This window comes from Myxocyprinus asiaticus, chromosome 9 (assembly GCF_019703515.2).
Source record: "Myxocyprinus asiaticus isolate MX2 ecotype Aquarium Trade chromosome 9, UBuf_Myxa_2, whole genome shotgun sequence".
In the NCBI taxonomy this organism is placed as follows: Eukaryota; Metazoa; Chordata; class Actinopteri; order Cypriniformes; family Catostomidae; genus Myxocyprinus; species Myxocyprinus asiaticus.
Genome location: NC_059352.1, coordinates 47,164,981 through 47,187,376, shown reverse-complemented (window position 1 = coordinate 47,187,376; position 22,396 = coordinate 47,164,981). Strand labels below are relative to the sequence as shown.

The 22,396-nt window shown below is 36.4% G+C and overlaps 1 protein-coding gene across 1 annotated transcript in view; it reads left to right on the top strand.

Moving 5' to 3' along the window:
- Positions 1-22,396, top strand: part of LOC127446040 (protocadherin-9-like) — a 418,502-nt gene that overhangs the window by 81,380 nt on the left and 314,726 nt on the right. Inside the window, exon 3 of the mRNA XM_051706656.1 lies at positions 2,215-2,316. Within this exon, the coding sequence (XP_051562616.1) occupies positions 2,215-2,316 (102 nt within the window). The remainder of the gene's footprint in view (positions 1-2,214; positions 2,317-22,396) is intronic.

Here is a 22,396-nt window from a genome sequence, read left to right as displayed (position 1 = left end):
CCCTGCATAGGACAAGCGGCTATAGAAGATGGATGGGTGGATGGATGGATATTACTTGCACTGAGGAAGATAAACAACACTCTTACTTACATATTTTACTATATTATTCAAGTGTTTTATCCACTACTCATTAATGTTTGTATGTACTACACATCAATTAAAGAGGTGGAACTTGTGATGTGACTGATACAAGTTCAACTGAAGACACTATATTTTTATATTACAATCTACAGCCTCAATGGAAAGCACAAGTGAACTGTAATACTTCAATAGTACATCTATGCACTGCAAACAATAAAACTGTAAAATAAAAACACAAAATGAGGATTCAATAATGATGGGGATGAAATATACAATATAGCAATTACAGTAATAAACCATTTTTTTAATAGTTTCTTTGAAAGTAAAGTTAAAATAAATACTGATAGTAAGTTATGACAGAATTTTGACAATGTTTTTTTTTTTTTTTTTTGCATGAAATATTCTTTATGGGTTTGATTTCCAGGGAACACACAAACTGATACAATGTATACTTTGAATGCACTGTAAGTTGCTTTGGATAAAGCAAATATATGAAACCCTTAATTTGTTTTGGTTGTTTGTTTTGTTTAATTCAGGTCAGCATTTAGTTTTTTTTTTCATGGCTGTGCAATGAGCAATATGTGTTGGTTTCTCGCACTTTGTTTCTGAATTTCAATGAGACAGCCTTGCCTCCACCAAAGCCTTTTTGATTGCTTTCCCTGCTTGAGTATCACTCTAATATCAGTTGAAATGTCACCACTCACATGTGTTTGTTTCATATGCGTCTCTCCGTCTATTGAATGTGAAAAAGCATAAAAAAATAAATAAAAGAGAGATAAAGTAGATTACCTAATAAAGGGCAGACTGATTTGAAAGCAGGGTATTTTGCTTGGATTCACGGTGAAGGTTTGTCAAACACAAACGGCGTATGCTTATAAAGGCAATATCATTTTCAAAGGAGATATAATCAGTCTGTATCATTCTGGACACAAAGTGTGAAGAAGAAAACAACTTCAATCCCACCTCAGTTTTTTCAAATTGACCAAGTGTTTGGAAATTGTGAGGCCTGTAATTTTAGGCTCGCTTGTAAAATATTAAAAGATACAAAGGAAGGTCAAAATTCTCTGTCTATTTTTTTTAGTTGAGTTGAGTTGAGTTTGTAAGGCTTTGTTTAGTCAGAGACTGTGCCACATAACTGGCACAGTCTGAACAGCAAAAGCACACAAGCAATTGAATCAATATTAGTAGATGGTTTGAAATCAGATAAAAATTAGATTTTTGATATTCAATATAGATATACTGGATATTGACTATTTGTTTGAAATTTATTTAGAACACGATGCCTAGGTAACGCTTTACAAAGTGTGCACTAGTTTCGACAGCTTTATCGAAATTCACTAATTTTCACCTAGTCTTTCCCTATCTTAACAAATGGATCTGATTTAATCACTTGCAAAATGACAGTGTGGATAGTCTGTCCTGAAGTCTAAAGTTGCAGTCACATTTACCTTCACACAGCGAAATTTCAGGGGCTAAATACAGTCATTTCAATGGAAATCCGTGCGATGGTAAATTTTGTGCAATGGACATCCTGTGGCGAAGAATTTCCCCTTGTGGATTTCGTGTTGAGTTCAACTTGGGTGAACTTTGACAGACAAATTCACTTTGTTGACCAATAGGAAGTTGCTTGGTTTGGCAGTGACCTCTGTGTGGGTGGTGCTTTATACACTGCTACACTGAATACACACAATGGACAAGGATATCATTTTAGCGGCGAGTTTAGCAGAATTTTGCTGTGCCATTAAGCTACTTCCGCACTAATCCATTTTCATTTTAAAACTCTGTTTTTACTTTCCTAACGTCATTGTTTTCCAATGTATGTGGTAATGGAAAGCATATTTCAAACACTTCGTTTTTCTTCTGTTTAAGAAAATGACATTCAAGTGTGGATGAGAGGCATAAATATAGTGAGATTAATGCGTGTCAAGCAAAAGCGTATTCATGCGGATTTGGGCTAAGAAATTTTAGCTGTTCATTCCCCTTTTGATGATCGTTAATTAAAGTGTCACATTTGTTTCCAGTCATTTGTTACTAGTATCATTTCAACCATTTCACTAATTTCCAGTCTTTATCAGATTGCTGTTTACCAGTTTTCTGGGTGGATTTCTAACCCTCTTTTTCTTGTATTTTAAGGGAACGCTTACCCGTGCCCGCACGGAACTGAACCCCGACTATCTGGACCTTCGTTCCCGAGCTGAGCTGAACCCAGAGTACTGGACACCATGTACTCCTCTAGTGAGTAACCCTTGTTCAGACTGTTTAGACGGTCAATGTTGAAGCACCATTAGAGAACTCCACAAATATAGCTTCTCACCTGCTTGTTTATATGTCTTCTCTGCTTATTGGTTTCTACAATACCTCTAACGACAGTGTCTTCACCGCTGCATCATTAGAACTGAGATAATATTACATAAACACATATACCTCCCATTGCTCTCATTACCTGAGTAGTGTGCAGGAGTAGGGGATTTCTGTCTTTTGGGAATTGGGACGGTTTAAGTGAAGTTTTGGTTTCCACTGGACCTAATTATGCTTTTTGTGTGCTTTTCTGTTTTCAGAGATTTTGTTAGTGTTGCAAAGAAAGAAAAAATGGTGTATGTGTATGCAAGCTTGAAGTCTCTAAATGTCCACGCTGAAGAAAAAAAAAAAAAACAACAACAAAAAAACAACTTAAAGCAACCTAAGTTGGTTTGCTAGTCTTAGCTGGTTTAAAATGGTCTAGCTGGTCTCCCAACCTGGCCAAGCTTATTTTTTATCTAGTTTAGCTAGTTGGCTAGCTGGCCTGCCAACCCAAAACCCTTTAAAACCATAAAACCAGACAAGCCTGACCAGATTTTCTAGGCTTTGAGACCAGCTAACAACCTTAGGCTGGTTTAAACTGTTTTTGAGCAGGCGTAGCAAACCAACATAAAGAAGTCTGCTGGTCTTAGCTGGTTTAGGTTTGTATAGCTGGTCTCCACACCTGGCCAAGGTGGTGTTTAACTGATTTAGCAAGTTGGCTAGCTGGCCACCCAGTCCAAAACCCTCTAAAACTATCAAACATGACCAGCCTGAGAAGCTTGGCCAAGCTTGGAGACCAGCAAACAAGCTTGTGCTGGTTTAAGCTGTTTTTTAGTAGGCGTAGCAAACCAACCTCAAGTAGTTTGATGGTCTTAGCTGGTTTAAGATGGTCTTGCTGGTCTCCAGCTTGGCCAAGCATGGAGACCAGCAAACCATCAAGGCTGGTTTAAGCTGTTTTACAGCAAGGGTAGCTGTACAGGAAAGCATATAATAGTCCAAACCATGAGTCAAACAAGTAATCAGAGGCTTGTACTTGACCAGTTATGTCAGTCTATGTTTGTCATTTCCAAGTGTTTATATAAGCACTCCAAAAAAATGTGGTTTTGAAAAGAGCTATTTATCTGGAAATGAAAAATGCTAATTATTTGCCATTTGGTCAGAGTAGGGTCAACACGACTCAATCTGTGCATGTTTTTCTCACGACTTTAGGTTTTTTTAGTTGTTGATCGATTTGGCGACGTTCAGATGATGTTCGTCAGCTCTTCTCCAACTGTTGCCCTGTTTTTCGGTGGATTTAATACTGTCATTTGAAAAGTGCATGTTCAAATACTGTGGATGAAATCAAACAGATAAATACATAATTTCATTTTGCACAGTCCGAAAGACTTTGTTGGTTATGCATTTGTGCTTGCATTTGTAGTGGCTTGAATGGGTTCACTAGAATCCACAGGTTTGTGTGGGTGTTTTTGGCTAGGCAAAATGGAAGTGAAAATTATATTGTCAATATTTCTCAGCTTATTGGTGATATTTGATATGTATCTCAATAATAATAATAATAACAATTATTTTTTTAATGGCAGAGTAAAATCAGAGAGCGAAAGAGAAAATAAGAGAGTAGCAACTGGAGAGGTAGAACATTTGCACTGGAGAAGGCAACAGAACAGTAATTGTCACACTGTGATTTGCAGACCACTTGAAGTCCTACCAGTGATCCAACGACCAAAGTTAACAAAGTTAACAAAGTTATGTAAGCATTAGACTTTGAATTAATCGACCAATTAATCAACTCATAACAATGAATTAATTGATTGTTAATACACCTTTAAATCGAAACAATACCTACTAATATATATATATATATATATATATATATATATATATATATATATATATATATATATATATATATGTTGTTTTTTTCCAATACTGTCTATTTTCTGCTACACTATCACTGTCCATTTTCTGTATATCTATATAACTTTGTAAACACTATTTAGTAATTTACAAATAAAACATATTATTTTAAGTATTACACACTGTAGGCCTTCTGTTGTGCTGCACTCAGGCAAATAAATGTAACAAACAATCGGCCTATAGTAACTTTTTGTAAAAAAAAAAAAAAAAAAATGGAGTCTATAATTTATTATCCAATTTATGTTTGTGCATGGCTGTGTTGTCTCCTTTCTTCTTCCTCCAAAGCACTATAAAGTACAGCATTTTCTGTAGAATTCTGAAAGCATTGCAAAAGTTTTGTGGTCTGCCTCACGTTAGAGTGAAGCCTGGATGACTCGCACAAGAGACGACTCGTGCTATCCTATCTCTTGAGCACGGTTTTGTGCCCTAATTGCTTCTGTAGTGCTGTGAAGATGCGTGATTCAGTTGGGAAGCATTTTAGTGCTTTTACCTTGCCGAACATTCACGGAAGTTGTCTTTTTTTTTTTTACTTTGTAATTATGGTGAAAATTTTATTTAGCAATGTTAAATACTTTGTAATCAATTACAATTTGTAATCAACTCAAGTAAAAGTACTATATTTTTTTGTACTCAAAGTAAAAATAAATGTCAAAATGTACTCAATGTACTCTAATGAGAGCAGATGTAATTTTTTACTTTCCACCTCTGGAGAAAAGTGACTTTAAGAAAGACATAGGCTACAAGGCCAGAACAGTCCAATAAGAGATTGTGTTTGGTTGCTGGAAGCCATTTTTTGTAGCTCCACCCTTATTTTCTAAACAGAGAACATTTATGGGTTTCATTCCTGATCAACATTTCACCCTGTCCTTGCCCTGCATCTTTCTTCTCTTTTTTTTTTCGTGTCACTGCTTCCAGTGCCAGTGGGACTGCTGGGAATATACCCGCTCTGCTTGTGGTTGCAATATGGAATATTCTCCTGGGGCAGTCAACAAGAATATAGAAATGACCTGCTTGCTGCCAAATGTCACAGTGTATAAGAGAACCTTGGAGTGCAGCCAATCCCAATGGTATTCCAACAGGATCTCTCCTCATCACTGGAGTGTGGATGGGTATGACATCCTGCAGGTGGGCTCTTGCCTTCTTACAGTATCTTAGGGTGAACTGGCCAATCACACTCTCTCTTTTTCACAAACATGCATACAGTGCATCTGGAAAGTATTCACAGAGCTTCACTTTTTCCACATTTTGTTATGTTACAGCCTTATTCCAAAATGGATTAAATTCGTTATTTTCCTCATAATTCTACAAAAAATACCCCATAATGACAACGTGAAAGAAGTTTGTTTGAAATATTTGCAAATTTATTAAAAATAAAAAAAAGTCACATGTACATAATTCACAGCCTTTGCCATGACACTCCAAACTGAGCTCAGGTGCATCCTGTTTCCACTGATCATCCTTGAGATGTTTCTACAAATTGATTGGAGTCCACCTATGGTAAATTCAGTTGACTGGACATGATTTGGAAAGGCACACACCTGTCTATATAAGGTCCCACAGTTAACAGTGCATGTCAGAGCAAAAACCAAACCATGAAGTCCAAGGAATTGTCTGTAGACCTCCGAGACAGGATTGTATCGAGGCACAGATCTGGGGAAGGGTGCAGCACTGAAGGTCCCAATGAGCAGAGTGCCCTCCATCATCCATAAATGGAAGTTTGGAACTACCGGGACTCTTCCTAGAGCTAGCCGCCCGGCCAAACTGAGCGAGCGGGGGAGAAGGGCCTTCATGAGGGAGGTGACCAAGAACCCGATGGTCACTCTGACAGAGCTCCAGCATTTCTCTGTGGAGAGAGGAGAACCTTCCAGAAGAACAACCATCTCTGCAGCACTCCACCAATCAGGCCTGTATGGTAGAGTGGCCAGATGGAAGCCACTCCTCAGTAAAAGGCATATGACAACCTGCCTGGAGTTTGCCAAAAGGCACCTGAAGGACTCACAGACCATGAGAAACAAAGATTGAAATCTTTGGCCTGAATGGCAAGCATCATGCCTGGAGGAAACCAGGCACCGCTCATCACCTGGCCAGTACCATCCCTACAGTGAAGCATGATGGTGGCAGCATCATGCTGTGGGGATGTTTTTCAGTGGCAGGAACTGGGAGACTAGTCAGGATCGAGTGAAAGATGAATGCAGCAATGTACAGAGACATCCTTGATGAAAACCTGCTCCAGAGCGCTCTGGATCTCAGACTGGGGCAAAGATTCATCTTCCAACAGGACAATGACCCTAAGCACACAGCCAAGATAACAAAGGAGTGGCTACAGGACAACTCAGTGAATGTCCTTGAGTGGCCCAGCCAGAGCCCATACTTGAACCCAATTGAACATCTCTGGAGAGAAAATGGCTGTGCACCGACGCTCCCCATCCAACCTGATGGAGCTTGAGATGTCCTGCAAAGAAGAATGGGAGAAACTGCCCAAAAATAGGTGTGCCAAGATTGTAGCATCATACTCAAAAAGACTTGAGGCTGTAATTGGTGCCAAAGGTGCTTCAACAAAGTATTGAGCAAAGGCTGTGAATACTTATGTACATGTGATTTTTTTTTTTTTTTTTTTTTTTTTAATAAATTAGCAAAAATTTCAAACAAACTTCTTTCACGTTGTCATTATGGGGTATTGTTTGTAAAATTTTGAGGAAAATAATGAATTTAATCCATTTTGGAATAAGGCTGTATCATAACAAAATGTGGAAAAAGTGAAGCGCTGTGAATATTTTCGACTCATCCCTCGCTTACAGCAAGACACTGACAATGGAAGTGGATGGGGCCAGTCCATAAACATTTAAATACAGTTTCAAAAGTACAGCCACAATACATAAACATTATACACAAAATCACTTACAGGGTTTACCGTAGTTGCCTCATCATGGCAATGACATTGTAATATTGCATATAACTTTACACAGATAAGGTTAGTGAGCGTATCAGACTAAAATCATGTTAACATGTATACATCTTGTGCCTATACTTTTAAAACAGTGTGAATTTTAAGATTAATGTACTGGCCTCAGTTGCTTTCATTGTAAGCGTAATACTGTACTTTATTATTTTATTTTTTTATTAAACAAGGGACAAGTCAATAGTATTGTAGCTGACATCAAAGTCAGTTAAGATTTGTTAATGCTTATTGTGTGTGTGTGTGTGTGTGAGTGTGTGTTCAAGTATAATAATAGACCTTTAATTTGTAGAATGAAACCAATTAGGAAGAAACTGTTTAGCTGGGACTTTTATTATGACACTAACATAGAGAGACTCAGAGAAAAGTTAGCTGCACCACATGTTGAGCCTGAGAGTGTTCCACATTTCTAATATTTCTTATCAAAGTCATCCTACTTATCTGAAGTTATAGAAGATGTTACAAGATGCAAGATTAAGTTCTCTTTTTGGTAAGAAGCAGCCAATGAATTACCACACGAGTTGGATGGTGATTCCAATGTGGAACCATTCAATAATTTGCCATTCATCATATAATCATTGTGCTTGTGAAATTACTGGGTGGAGCTACAATTATTGTTGTGGTAATCAACATTTTGCCACAAATGCCGTCGATTGAACTTAACTTGTTTTGAACCCGGGACATTCCTTCATTGTTCTGTACTAACGGGGAATTTGATTGATGAATGGCTCTGAAGATAAATTAGAACATACAATACAATAAACATTCAAATATACCGGTTGGATGTACAGACAAACCCATATATATTGTGAAGTTCATTGTGTTGGTAAGAAGACATTCAAATTAGGTCATTTTAGATAAATAGGGACACTTTTTGACAGTATTTCAATATCAAAATGTGCCCAATTTTACCAAAGTGTTACCTTTTTAATAAAATGAAAGTTACTATCAATACTATACACTCACTGAGCACTTAATTAGGAACATTATGGTGTGCCCGACGTGGTCTTCTGCTGTTGTAACCCATCCACCTCAAGGTTTGACGTGTTGTGCATTCTGAGATGCTATTCTGCACAATACAATTGTACAGAGTGGTTACCTGAGTTACCGTAGCCTTTCTGTCAGCTCGAACCAGTCTGGCCATTCTTCGCTGACCCTTCTCATCAACAAGGCATTTCCGTCCTCAGAACTGCCACACACTGGATGTTTTTTTGTCTTTGGCACCATTCTGAGTAAACTCTAGAGACTGTGGTGCATGAAAATCGCAGGAGATCAGCAGTTACAGAAATACTCAAACCAGCCCGTCTGGCACAGTCATGCCACAGTCGAAATCACTGAGATCAATTAAAATTGTTCCCCATTCTGATGGTTGGTGTGAACATTAATTGAAGCTCCTGACCCATATCTGCATGATGTTATGCATTGCACTGCTGCCACACGATTGGCTTATTAGATAATCACATGAATAAGTAGTTGTACAGGTGTTCCTAATAAAGTGCTCAGTGATTATATGCATATAAGTAGGCTGAATCTCAATCCACATTCTGTTCATCCTATAAAGTTCCAAATCATGAGTAAGTTGTAAAAAAAAAAAGATTGTCAAATATAGGAATTAATGCAGTATGCACCCAGGCATGCTATTTGGGCTAATTTGGCATGCTACTATATGTAATAATTTTATGATGTTGTAGTAATTAGTATGTCCTAACTGTCAATGCTGACATATTGGCTTACTTCATACTTAGAAGTATGCACATTACAATCACCAGCACAATGTACTGTATACTTTTTGGACTTTGTAGAAGTAATGAAATTGTGATTCAGCCATAGACTGTACAGTGTGTAGGTGTTTGCGGATTAGTCTGTGGTGAAGTAGATGCAACGTGCTAGATTGCAGTATTGACCACTGAGCAGGGATGCTATCCAGTCGATAATGAGAACCACTGCTCTAGGGAAGAGGCTGTTGTTGTGCTCATTGTTTTAGTCAGTTCTTTGAGGGTAATACTTCAAAGAGGTGAAAGAGTGATCGCTAACCATTTTTCCTGATGGCTTTCTGGACCCTAAGTTTGTAAAAGTTCAGGAGGAAGGGCTAACTATATCTAATTGTCTTTCTCTGTTGAAGTTGGCATTTTCTTGTGTGTTAAGCAAACTGTACTGTCAGAGAAAAAAAGTAAATGTGGACTCAGTAATTGCTGGACCATCACACTGAGTCACCTCCCACTCAAGGCAGTAGTAGCCTTTTGGTTAGGAGTCTAACTGTAGGTTAGATGAAGTAAAGCCCTTTTATTTGACCCCTTTTGTCTGCTGACCTGTTAGCCCTGTTGGAGAACCAAGGGGTACTGAAGGGGATCTTGATTGTTTCAAGGTAGGTCAACAACGATTGATTAATTGTCGGTAAGACCACCGAAGGGTCATGGGTTCATACTTATTAAAGTTTGTTATCGCAAGAGGGGACTAGAACAATAGCTGATCTTTTAAAGGAGGTTGAGGTCCAGCAGGTAGCCGAGAATGTCAGGAAAATCTGGAGTTAGTCAGCACTGTTCTTAAGGGACTGCCATGTTCTCTTCTCAAGAGAGTTAGGGTCAGATGGCCTCTCTTTTGTTCTTTAATTTATCCTGGATACATGCACAGATGCACCGAGACATATTTAGTTAATTTTCTTCATGCACCAACTGTAAATTTCCTTCTTGATAAATGGCTTTGTAAAGCCTATTTATTCAGGATACCCTGAATCCTATTCTGTTGAATTGCTAATGGGATTATGAAAAAGCTTGTTTTTTTGGTGAACATATTGCTCGTTGTCTAGAGGTCGGCGTGAATGCACAATAGATCTTGTTTTTTCCCCTGTCCTTTTTCAAAGGTCAGCAATCATGATTAACCTCAGGTCAATTACACCCAAGGCACTGCACCCAATCCATTACATTGCATAAGTTTGGGAATAAGTGGCAACGTAACCATTCCTCTATTCAGTAGAGATTATTCAGTGATCTGCTCATGATCCAACTGCAGCTCTGTTAATATGCTGCACATCTCACCAACTGTCATTCATAGCTCCCCTGAGCATTTGGACCAACATTATAACCAATATTTGTTATTGAAATGAGCCGCAATTAACACAAAACAATCATGGAGTTCATCCCTCTTTATTGCTCTGGAATCAGTTGCATTTGTTCACATTTAACTGTTTTGCCATCTTCTCACCTTGGGACTGCTGACAGAAGGGCGGAAGTCAAGCAAGTCAAGCTCAGGCAGTCAAGTTTACACTTCAGAGTATGTCAATAAAAGGTCCTTCATGCCTTTTGCCCACTTCGAAAAGAAGCCAGCCTCTCATTACAAGACACATGGCTACTACATGTATCTTCATTAGCAATGGACATATTGGACAGGTTCATTGTGTTGACGTTCAATAACTGGCTGTCGCAGCTGTCTGGGGAACATGGAAACTTGTGTTTGGGTATCTGCTGTGAAGAGTCTCAGGTGCATATTATCATGGTCAACAGGCTAGCAGGAATCATGGAATTGATTATGAAGTCATTCAGGGTGGTGCTACTGACATAGCTGATGGTATTCCCATATCCAACTGCTTTTTCTCGTCGACATGTCCTGGAATATTCATGAACCGGTCTGAGGAGACCTGTTAGCAGGAAAAGAAACATTTCTGAGCTTGTAGGAACATGCTAAAGAAGGAGAAATGGCGACTTTAAATTGCTTTTTTTAAGTATTTGCACACATTATTGATTTATTGACCTTCTGTCTGGACAAGGTGGCTTATTTATTTATACCGGTGTGAGGGAAATCGGCTAAGGTTTGCTACTCTGAGCAATGACCGGGCGTACAGTAGGTGCTGATTAGCGAGAGTGAACACTTTTAACGCTGTGATAGACTTGCTCGTTAGCAGATATGAGGTACGCCAAGTCTTACCATCCTGCTTGGTGATTCAGAAAGATGGAAACAAGGAAATATCAATGCTTTCCTGTCTAAAGTGCCTTTTAGAGGTTACATATGCACCAATGCCTGCTATAACCTACTTTGTGTCAACGACGGATTGTGTCTAAGTGTTCTAGATAGTTGGTCAATACCCTCTTTGTAGTGAAGGTATATTTACTGTAAGGCCTTGTAAAGAAAGAGAGACTTCATGAATTATGCATGTGTTTAGAGCTTCCATTTCTGTTCTGAGGTATGGGATAGGAAATGGATCCCTTTCTTAAGTAAAGAGTAGATACTCTCAGGGAAAGGAACTCTACCTTAAACATTAGCTGGGCTGTGTTGACTTGGATTGAGTGTTGGAAGGTCCTGAAGGAACAGTCAAAATAAAAGAACATCCCTCAATATTAAAGGATTTATTCATATTATCTTATGTTGCTCTTTACTATATAACGGAAGCATATTGTGCAGTGTTTCTTCAATTTATGGCACTTTTAAAAATTGTTTCACACTCTCACTAGTTTTTTACATTTGCTAACAGTCTTCTATAAGTGTCCAACAGTGTATGTACATGCATCACAGGGGATTTATGTCATTTTTGACAATGTAAAAAAGTCATGAAAATTCCAACCACTGTTTCATTTCCAGCACATCTCAAATTCTGTATTGTGTTTAATAGAATTCTGTGATGGAAACGACAGTGATGGAAATAACTTTTTAACTGTTTTGAAATAACATGGTCAACCCACTAGTCTTGCTAAGGCTAACTTAATAGCTTACTCCCCACCGCCCACCACCTACCTTGATAGGAAATGACACTCATCTGCTCGCAAGTAATATTTACCTTGATTTTTTTCTTTGCTTTTTTCAAACATCACATATTTTATCTCAAGCATGCTCTTCACTGACACTTTTGTTGACTTGGTTAACAAGTACACTAACTTTTAACTTTATTAGGGGCAAGATTGTTTGGTGTGGTAAAAATTACGTCACAACTGTGGGACAGTCGTAATTATATTTTAGAAATATTTTTCACACAATGAGTATTAAAATGGTTCATGTTTATTTCACTGTTTGTTTATACAGTATGATCATAGTTTTAAACATGTAATCATTTGTATTTTTGAATTAGATTTTCAAAGTTTAATATTGAAAGGGTCTGAGACAAGGCTAAAAAAAAAAAAAAAAAAAAAAAAATCTATTTATAGATTTGAACAGCATTTGAACAGTACCAAAAATAAATGATGAAGGCCTGGTAAAAATAAATAAATAAATAAAAAAGTCTGCTTTAATGTGACCTTCAAACTTAAGTATTATATTTTGGGATTTGTACTTTACTCGAGTGCAGTTTAAACGAAATACTTGTACTTTTACTTAATTACATTTCCAAAGAACAAATAGTACTTTTTACTCCTTACAAGTTTATTTAAACTTGAAAAGTACTACATTTTTGCAGAAAATTTTCTTTCGTCTTACTGGACAGAAGCCACCTTTTCACTGTATCCGACAAATGACAGATGACAGACCAGAGGTCAGTAATTTCAATGTCGTGGTGGCTGTGTGGAGTTCCAACCATCTGCAGATGCGGAATTCAGATCTGATCTGAGCTTCGGATACATTTAAATATTTGTGCGACTACACCATATGTGACCGCCTGACTAAATGTGATGTATTCATTCAAAACTATGAGCATGTTGTGAGAAACACTGACGGTTTTTGGCCTAAAACGCCTACTAATGATAATAATTATGATAATAAAAATAATGGACTCTGAGTAAAAATTAATTATTCATTTTATTGAATTCATCCATCTGCTCAACAACAAGGTTTGGTAGGAAACTTCAGAAAACAATTCACAAAACCAAGAACATTACTAACTTTCTTAAAGCTTCATTTGAATTTGTTTTATCTTTCTGTATGTCTCAAGGGGCTGGGTGATCTGACATCGCAATTCACGAGTGCCTTCTCCCATGCAACAAACCTTGCGTGACTGTGGCAATGTTTTTGCAAAATAAAATTATGTGGTTCATTACACGTCTTTGGACAGACCAAAATTTAAGTCATTATTCAATCTTTCCCTCTGCCGTAGCTCTCAGATCTCATTTGTGGTGCTTTTGTGTTCTTTTTGGAGCTTGACGATCCCTGATCATTTTTGGCTGTCATTGAATGAAAAAGAGCATTGCGAATGTTCTTCAAAATTAGTTTTTTTTTTTTTTTTTTTCTGTTCCATGAAAGAGAGAAAGTCTTACAGGTTTGAAATAACATGAGGATGAGTTAATTGAACTAGTGTTGTCATGATACCACAATTTCAGATGTTGGTACCGATACCAGTAAAATTTCACGATTCTCCATACCAATTTTGATTCCACATAAAAAAAAGGTAATATGCTACAGAACTAGCCTATTAAAATGTTACATTTCAATGTAAATAATTAATTAAAACAATAGCATGTTTCCTTCGAGTGTTTCTCAATTAAGTAAACATTGCTTCAAGTAAAAAAAAAAAAAAAAAAAAATATATATATATATATATATATATATATATATATATATATATATATATATATATATATATATATATATGTCAGGTTGTGTTATTACATATATATGAAGTGCTGTTAAGATCCTCACAACAATCATTTGTCTTATTTTTGTCAAATAAAATGCTGCACAACAGAGCATCTCATTATAAATGAAAACATTGATGAAAATTTCTATTCAGCAAAACAGCACTTGTTTGTGAGATGTAGGTTCAACATAATAATAATAATAATAATAATAATAATAATAAAATACATTTTACAAAACAGTAGTAATGTATTTCTGCCACAGTTTCTTAAATTTCACACGTCACGCTTTTATTTTGAATCAAACTTTTATTTTGACGTGAAGGTGTTTCTGGTACTGTGATTTTTAACGGAAGTTTCACACTTCAGGATAAGACATTGGCTATGTGACCCATTGCGATTACTGAAGCGCAAAATTCTGCAATTTAACTATATAAATATATAGTCTGCAGGTGCTGTGCGCATCACAGTGAATGAGCCCTCTGTCCTCTACTACAACAAGCACACCACACGATGCTACTCATAAAATGCGGTGTTTTCAGCATATGAGCAGCTTCACACTATCTTTCTCTTTCACTATCACTATCTTCTTACTCTCTTTCTCACTTTTTCTCTATTCTCTCACCTCCTTACTTTCTTATTTGCTTTCTCTCTCTTTGACTCAATCTCTCGTTCTCACTTGGTTTTATTAACAGCAGAGCTGGTGACTTGAGATAAGTGGTCACTCCTGGAGATGTTTACAGGTGAAGGGCACTCTTTTGTTTGGTCAAGATGGATGGTTTGAAACATTTCCCCGAAAGTAGCAGTCAGCATCAAAGTGTTGCCAGACCCTCCACACTTCAAAACGCTTCTGTCTGATAAGAGCCCCTGCATTAGTGTAGAAGGCTCAGCCTGCCCTTGTAGTGATTCAGAATATCTCATTCAGCTAGTTCATTCAGTTCTGCACCTTAAAAAGCAATTTGTGACATTTACCTTCTTAGTCCATTGGCAACCTATTTTGTTTGGTTTTATTTTATTATGTGATGATAGAACTTGCATTAAACATTGCTATGACTGCACAAGGGCCGTATACTTCAAGAATCAATGACAAGTCGATGACAACGCAGTGGTATTTTGCTGTAGATAAAATGTGTATATGAGGGAGAAAATGTCATTTTGTGCCCCAGTTTTGTGATTGTGAAGGACAAGGGCTGCCAGATTGTGACAATCTCAGTCGCGCAATTCCAACAGAAGAGGTTAATCCTGTTTTGTGCATTCTGTTGTCATGTGTCATGTTTCCTGGTCTTTGATGATGCCAAAATGCAACTTTTCAGCACAAACAAGCCAGATGTTTACATTTCTTGTACCTCGATCTTTTGATAGATGGCACACTTACAGTATAAACATCACCCGTAGTCTATTTTTACAGAGATGAGACATATGCGTGGAGTTGTACAAACAGCGAGTTGGATGGAGTCTCCACAAATGAGGGTTGGCACAATCAGACACGCTACACAGAGGCTAATAAAAGCATGACAGACTCAGATACTTCGCCATTAATAACGTTTTACAGTTTCTCCGTGTACGACACTTACAGTTTCACGCTGCCGTTTGGGACTAAAATTAGCCGGGCTATTGCTTCAGTGAAATTTTCAGTAGCTTGTGAAATCTGGCAGTCTGCTTTAGTTAACTATTTGAATGCATTCATGAAACATTCACTTATCTGGGGTAGGCAGACTTACGACTAACTGGTCCATTTGCATTTTGTCAATTAGATAAAAAGGGGCCATGAAGGACATGTAAATTGTCCAAATAAATGTAATTTCATTTAAACGTGCCATTTAAGGCTGTATTTATCTGAAATAGTTGAAACTACAAGGAAAAATCAAATTCGAATAACTGCACAGCTGTGTAGGTCTATGATCGGCTGTATATAAAACACAGAAGGAATTAGTGGATGTGTGTCTTTTCATAAATAAATGTACAGACTATTACACATACTGTACACAAAAAGAGGACTATACAGTTCCACTTGTGCATATCTAGTTTACTTGCTACAAATCCTGAAACTCTGAATAGCTTTCAAAAATGTGATGCCACTAACCTGGACAACTTTGGCAAATCACAAAGCACAGCGCCAGTCAATCAGATTGGAACTTGTGAATTCAGTCAGCGTTTGCCATTTTTGGCTCTCACACTAGCACACATTTGAAGAACACGAAAAAAAGCTGATCAGGGTTTAACCCTTCGGCATAGTAGGGGCATGTATTTATTTTGTACTCATGTGATTTTGTTGTAGATACGTGTGTTTATATCTTGATAGACCTGCTGTGTTGTCTGGCTGTCAGTGTTATGCAGATGAAGAGTTCAGATAGTAATTATCTAAATAATTAGCATGTCCCATAGGAAATGAAGTTTGTTCTACTTCAGGCAATGCTGTTTCTTTGGTCTCTACTGTCTTTGAGGCATCTGTCTTAATGGCATAGTTCCATATATCCACTAAATAAGAGCCACCATTCTTGCCGGATTTTTAATCTAACAAATAAATAACGCTGAAAAAATATCCTGGCAAAGATCCTTGGTATCTTTTCCAAGATATGTCCTGTTTTTAAAGGAATATTCTGGGTTCAATACAAGTTAAGCTCTAGCAGCAGCACTTGTGGCATAATGTCGATTACTACAGAAAATTTACTGCAGTAATGTGGTCATGACATTGAAATGTGTTTCTATTGTAAGTTCCTTAAACCAATGTTTCTCAACTAGTGGGTTGCGACCCAAAAAATGGTTTGCAGGTCTGTTTGGATAGGGTTGTGGACAGCAGGGAAAGAATAGTGCCAGGGTCCTTTCCATTGAAAATGTTTTATAGGCTACCCAAGTGAAATTTCTAGCCATGTTCGGTAACTTAAAACATGCTAAATAAGCTTCTCATCTGAAACTCACTTTTTGCGTGGTGCTATTTGAGCCTGGTTTTCGCACAAGTGTGCTTGAGCTGTCACTTAAAGTCAAACTTCCAATTTAGAAACTTGAATTTAGAACTCCGGTTTTGCCCTAATATGACATCTTGCGAACAAGAGCTGTCTCACGCCAATGATCTGCTCTGCTCAGTCATACAGTATCTCTGGAGCGCAAGCCAACTGGACTTCCCTCAATGTTGCAGTGCAAACCACAAAACTGATCCACCTTTTTAAATTGTAGTGAGGATTTTCTAGTTTAAAGTGCTATGGAGGAAGTCAAACCTCTCAAACAGTTGACAGCCCAGACATAAACAAAATTAAAGAGGAACAACACTGTGTTTTGCGCTTTCAGATTACACATCATAACCCTTACTTATATTGTGTTGGGTTGCCACTTGATATCCAATGTAAAATCTGTGTTCTAAAACCAGTTGAGAACTATTGCCTTATACTGTAACTGTAAAATAAAAATAAAAATAAAATACTTGAGGAACTGTCAAAATCATTTTCAGTATTTTACTGTATATTAAATAATATCAAACTATAAAATATAAATTTTGTTTATAAAGCTCAACTTGTACTGAAACCAGACCATTCATAGAGTAGAAGTGGTTGAAATCAAATGGTTGTTTATAGGTGAAAATGATGATTTACAGAAGTAAATAATCACATGGATATATGACACTTATCTTTGGCTATGACTGATGACTCTCTAAGAAGATAACCTCAGTCAGAGGTAATGTATCCACAAATCAGATCGATCAGGGATGATGGGTTCTGGCACTGCTCTCTGGCTTGCCTCCATATCTCCCAGTCGATGCTGATGATCTTTTATCAATAAGACAGTTCACAGTGACTTATCACTTTGTGGTTTTTACTAGTACTTTCTGACGTACTGCCACTATTTTAAATAAAGAGAACACCTCAAAGACTTACAGACCTTAAAATAGACCACAAGTGCACAAGAACCAGATATGGCCTTTATACAGCTTTGCCTGTCAATACCCCTTAACCTCAGAGAGCTCCTGCTTTCATGCCAGCTTGGCCCATATATGAAGTGGTTTAGTGAGATAGCCCTTCAAAATGCTCCATTTTTTGCTCTCTTACTCTGTCTTCCTTTTGTACGCATACTCAAACACAGTTTTGGCCTTTGAGATTTGGGGCACTGCTTTCCAAATGGACTGTTATCAAACTGTCTTAGGGAAGTTGGCTTTGTGGGTGGGCATATGGCATTGTTCTCCTGCATGTAGGGACGAAAGAGGAGCTGTTCTGTATTTTCTGCTATCGTCAAAACCCCTGCCAACTTAAGGGCAAGCTTATTTCTTTAACCTTGCCACAAACAAAACAAATTCAAAAGTGCAAACACTGGTGAATTTTACAAAAACTGTCAAAAAAACAAAAATAATTGTATTTTGCATAAATGAAAATGAAGCCTATTTTAGGAGCATCAAGATTTTTGGGGGATTTTGACATTATTTGAATGATAATAAAGCACATTTTCCATTCAATGACACTGTAAAAACAATCCTGTTAAATTTACGGTAAAAAAAACTGGCAGCTGTGGTTGCCAGAAATTCACCGTAAAAAAATGGTAACCTCGTTTCAGGCTTTATGGGATGTAATTTTGATGCCTGTATATTTTATGGTGCATTACTGTCGTTTATATTATTAAATAATAAACTTAATATATTAAACTTCTGAAACTGTAAAAATCTGCTTTTCACATTATAATGTATTGTTTATCACCATAGTAATTACAAAAGGGCACATGATGACATGAAGTTCATCAATAGAGGCCTTTCCAGGAGCAATGACCAATAAACATATAGAGACAGTGCTCAGTGTCACTCACACAAACACTAAACACCATCAGGGTAACACATGTGAAATTTAAATAATGCAGTAAACATTAACTAAACTACATTAAATATAAAACAGAACACCCCAATGTACGTAACTGATATTAAAAATAAGAAGAAACTTAACTATTCCCACAAAATATAATGAAATGAACTGGGTCACGCAGGGAATTCTGGGAACGCCCGAATATTGGTTTTTACCGTAATTTTAACAATAATTTACCGTAAAAAGTAAATGTACTCTCTTGTTAAACATAATATACATTTTTACTGTTAATTATACAGAAAATCATAAAAATATATATTTTTATATAATTTTACCATAAAACTACATGTATTGTCTTAAAAAAAAAAAAAAAAAAAATATATATATATATATATATATATATATATATATATATATATATATATATATATATATATATATATTTACTGTATATTTTAAGGTAACTACCCGTTAAACAATTCACGTTTTCTTACTGTAGCATTTTTACAGTCTTTTACCATTAAAATTACAAAAAATTTTTACAGTGTATAATTACTGTAATGTTAATTATAGAAATAATTACTAAAAAAATCATGATAAATTATTTAAATGGTAAAATCAGCCCAAGCTCAAAAGAGTGAAATAAGAATTATATTTTTCATAAAGAAAATGATGCCTTTTTTACAACCATCAATATCGTTTTTGCATTGTGACATTTTAATGACAATTAAGCACATTTCCTATCCAATTCTCATTACTGTCATGAATAAATAAATATGCGTTATTTTAAAAAAATTATGTATTACGGTAGTATTTGTTTTACTGACTGATTTAAAAAATATATATACATGTATTGCAGTTTTCTTTTTTTTTTTTTACAGAACTGAGAATCTAAAAAGAATCACCATTGATTACAATGGGAATTATATATAAAAAAACAAAAAAACATCTGGATGCATTACGGTAATGAGAATTTGGGGAGGAAATGAAATAAATAACTTAAGCTTAATTGCCAAGTATGCCCACACACAAGGAATTTTCATTCGGTAACAGATGTGATTATTTGTCATGGAAATAAGTACATTCAATCATAGTGGTCCTAAAACAGGCTTCATTTTCTTAATGCATAATATTATTTCCTACTTTTTTATTTTGTATTTTTTTTGGTCTGAAATGACCCAGACATGTTTTTGTGAAATTCATCCACACAGACACACCCACACAGGCATGTGGCATTGTTTTAAATCAGATTGTTTAGTGCAGAATTAGATATTGAGGATTAGAGGTCTTGACCCTTTCATTTTACTAAGGGGAGTTTAAGAAGAAATCATTCTATGAAAAACATACTGTGCTACTTTAAACCTCTTGCGTGTCTGTCTCAATATTATAAACCTGGAGGGTTTAATCGCTTGTTTCATGTATGAGAGAGCATCTGCACTAATTTTATAAGCTGCATGGAGACCTCGCAGTAAACAGCTGGGAGGAATGTTACTGAAGTCTGTTGGTGGGGACTAGGGTGACCAGATGTCCTGGTTTGCCAAGGACAGTCCAGGTTTCACAAGGCATGTCCAGGTGTCCCACCGATTCATAAAAAAATAAAAAAATAAAAATAAAATAAAATAAAAAAAACATAAATATGGTTAAGAATTTTAGGTTCCTAGGTAGATCAATATTTGATTAAATATGTCTTTACTTTCTTAAACTGTAAAATAAATGACTGTACAAATCTACAGAAACAATGTTTTTGTTATTTTTTTCATGTTATATGCATTTTTGTTTTGTTTTTATAATTCATTTCTAAATATGCTTTTCAGTACTGCAAATAAATACACATATTTATCTTTTTGATGCAAAAACACAAGATAATAATCATTCTCAATATTTTTCTCCCCACAATTTTGTATTTTAATTATGTATTATTATTATTATTATTATTATTATTATTATGTCAACTGCATTAGAATATTTTTAATATTCTAGAGGGGTAGGCTACTTGGTAAATCACCACTTTTGTCAGCTACATTGAATTTGTGTTGCTATACAATTATTGGCAAGTGAAGGTAAGTTTATTTATTTAACACATTTCATACACAATGGTAATTCAAAGTGCTTTACACAGAATTGATAAAGAAAAGAGAAATAAATCACTGACGAACAAAAAAATAAAAGAATGAAGAAAAAAAAATATAATAATAAACAATTAAAATTTATAGACATGCTGTATGTCATAGTCATATAGAACTATGGGTAAGGGTTAAATGTGATCACAATGGTGGTTTAAAATTAGAGGTCGACTGATAGTGGATTTTAACGATACCGATGACATGGTGGAAAAGGCCGATAAATCGACCGATAGTTTTTAAAACCGGTTTATATAATGTAAAAACAACAACAGCAACAACAACAACAACAACAACAAAAAATCTTAGTATTTTCGTATTATGGCGGGCGCAGTCAGAGGCTACAAAATGAACAAAATCACAGATGCAGTTTATTGTTCAACCAAAATGAGGTGAATAACGTGGGACTTATAACTATAAGCAAGCCCAAAACACAAGGGACTCTTATTTTGAAATGGCGGAGACTTAGCTCTGTTACAATGCTCTAGAATTAAGTATTTAGCAAATTAAGCTTTTTTATAGCCCAAAAATTCAAATACATGTTTTAAAAATGCATAGTGGGCTTCAAGCATTAAAGGACTAAAAAGGACATTTACCTCTATGGAATCTCTGGACGAAATTTTTGACTTTCCGTTTGCTGGTTGAGCTCATCATGATGCATTCTCGTCGTTGTCCAAAATGAGGTGTCTTGCATAGCAGCAACAGCCTTTGCATCAGGAGTGCACCTGTGATGACTAAAATGTTTCTTAGGTATGCAGCTCACTAGGTTTAGGAGCAGACCTATTGAGTCTACCATGACTATTGACTTACCTGCCATAACTTATTAGCTCTAATGCTAATCTCCAATCCTCTTATGGTTTACCGTTAAAGAAACCTCCTGTCCTGCGATCAACCTCACCTGTCCTCCAAAGGACAGGTAGAGCTTCTGTTCTGTGATGTGTTCATCTTTGCAGGGAAAACGTGATCACCCTTTTCTAATATGCAACCGTAGGGATGTGATCTGGACGTTCTAGACTGGACTAATTGGCTTGGAGGCAGGTGTGCCGGGCCGCTCTGACAGCAGAGGTTTCACAGTGCTCCTTTTATACTGAAGGGACTTAGATGTGTTGTCATGACACCCCGGTAGCAAAGCTCCAGAAGTGCTGTAGGCTATGGTCTACCTACTGCTTCAACTGACAATTATGCCACGTTCCATTCAATATCTAATGTAGGATATTCCTACTTAATATCTCATACTTTCAACCACAAATGCGTTCCAATGTCTGGAAGATGACGTGTGAAGAAACAAAATGTTAATGCTACTGTTAGCTATACAGGTGTTCACTTGTCAACAAAAAAGTTTATTAGCAACCAAATTGCTGTGGCTTGACAATGCTATGCAATGCTAGAATTTGTTCTGCAGGTGTATGATAATCATCGTAGAGGATAATTTGCCATATTTTACAAACATGTTCCTGCAAACACTTACTGAATGGTTTTATAGTCAATTAATGAACTAACGTTGACTCATTAATCCATTTTATTTGCCAGAAATTGAATGTTTATTGTTAATTGTATACACCGGGGGTGCCGCCATGTTTGCAAGATGTCATATTAGGGCAAAACCGGAGTTATAAATCCAAGTTTCTAAATGGGAAGTTTGACTTTAAGTGAAGTTTTGTTGAAAATGTTGATTTTTTGAGCAGCACAAGTCCATGCTGGTTATACTGGTTACTATAGAAGTCTAACAGGTCTATGTACTGTGGACATGTGCTGAATTTCCTCAAATGGCTTTCT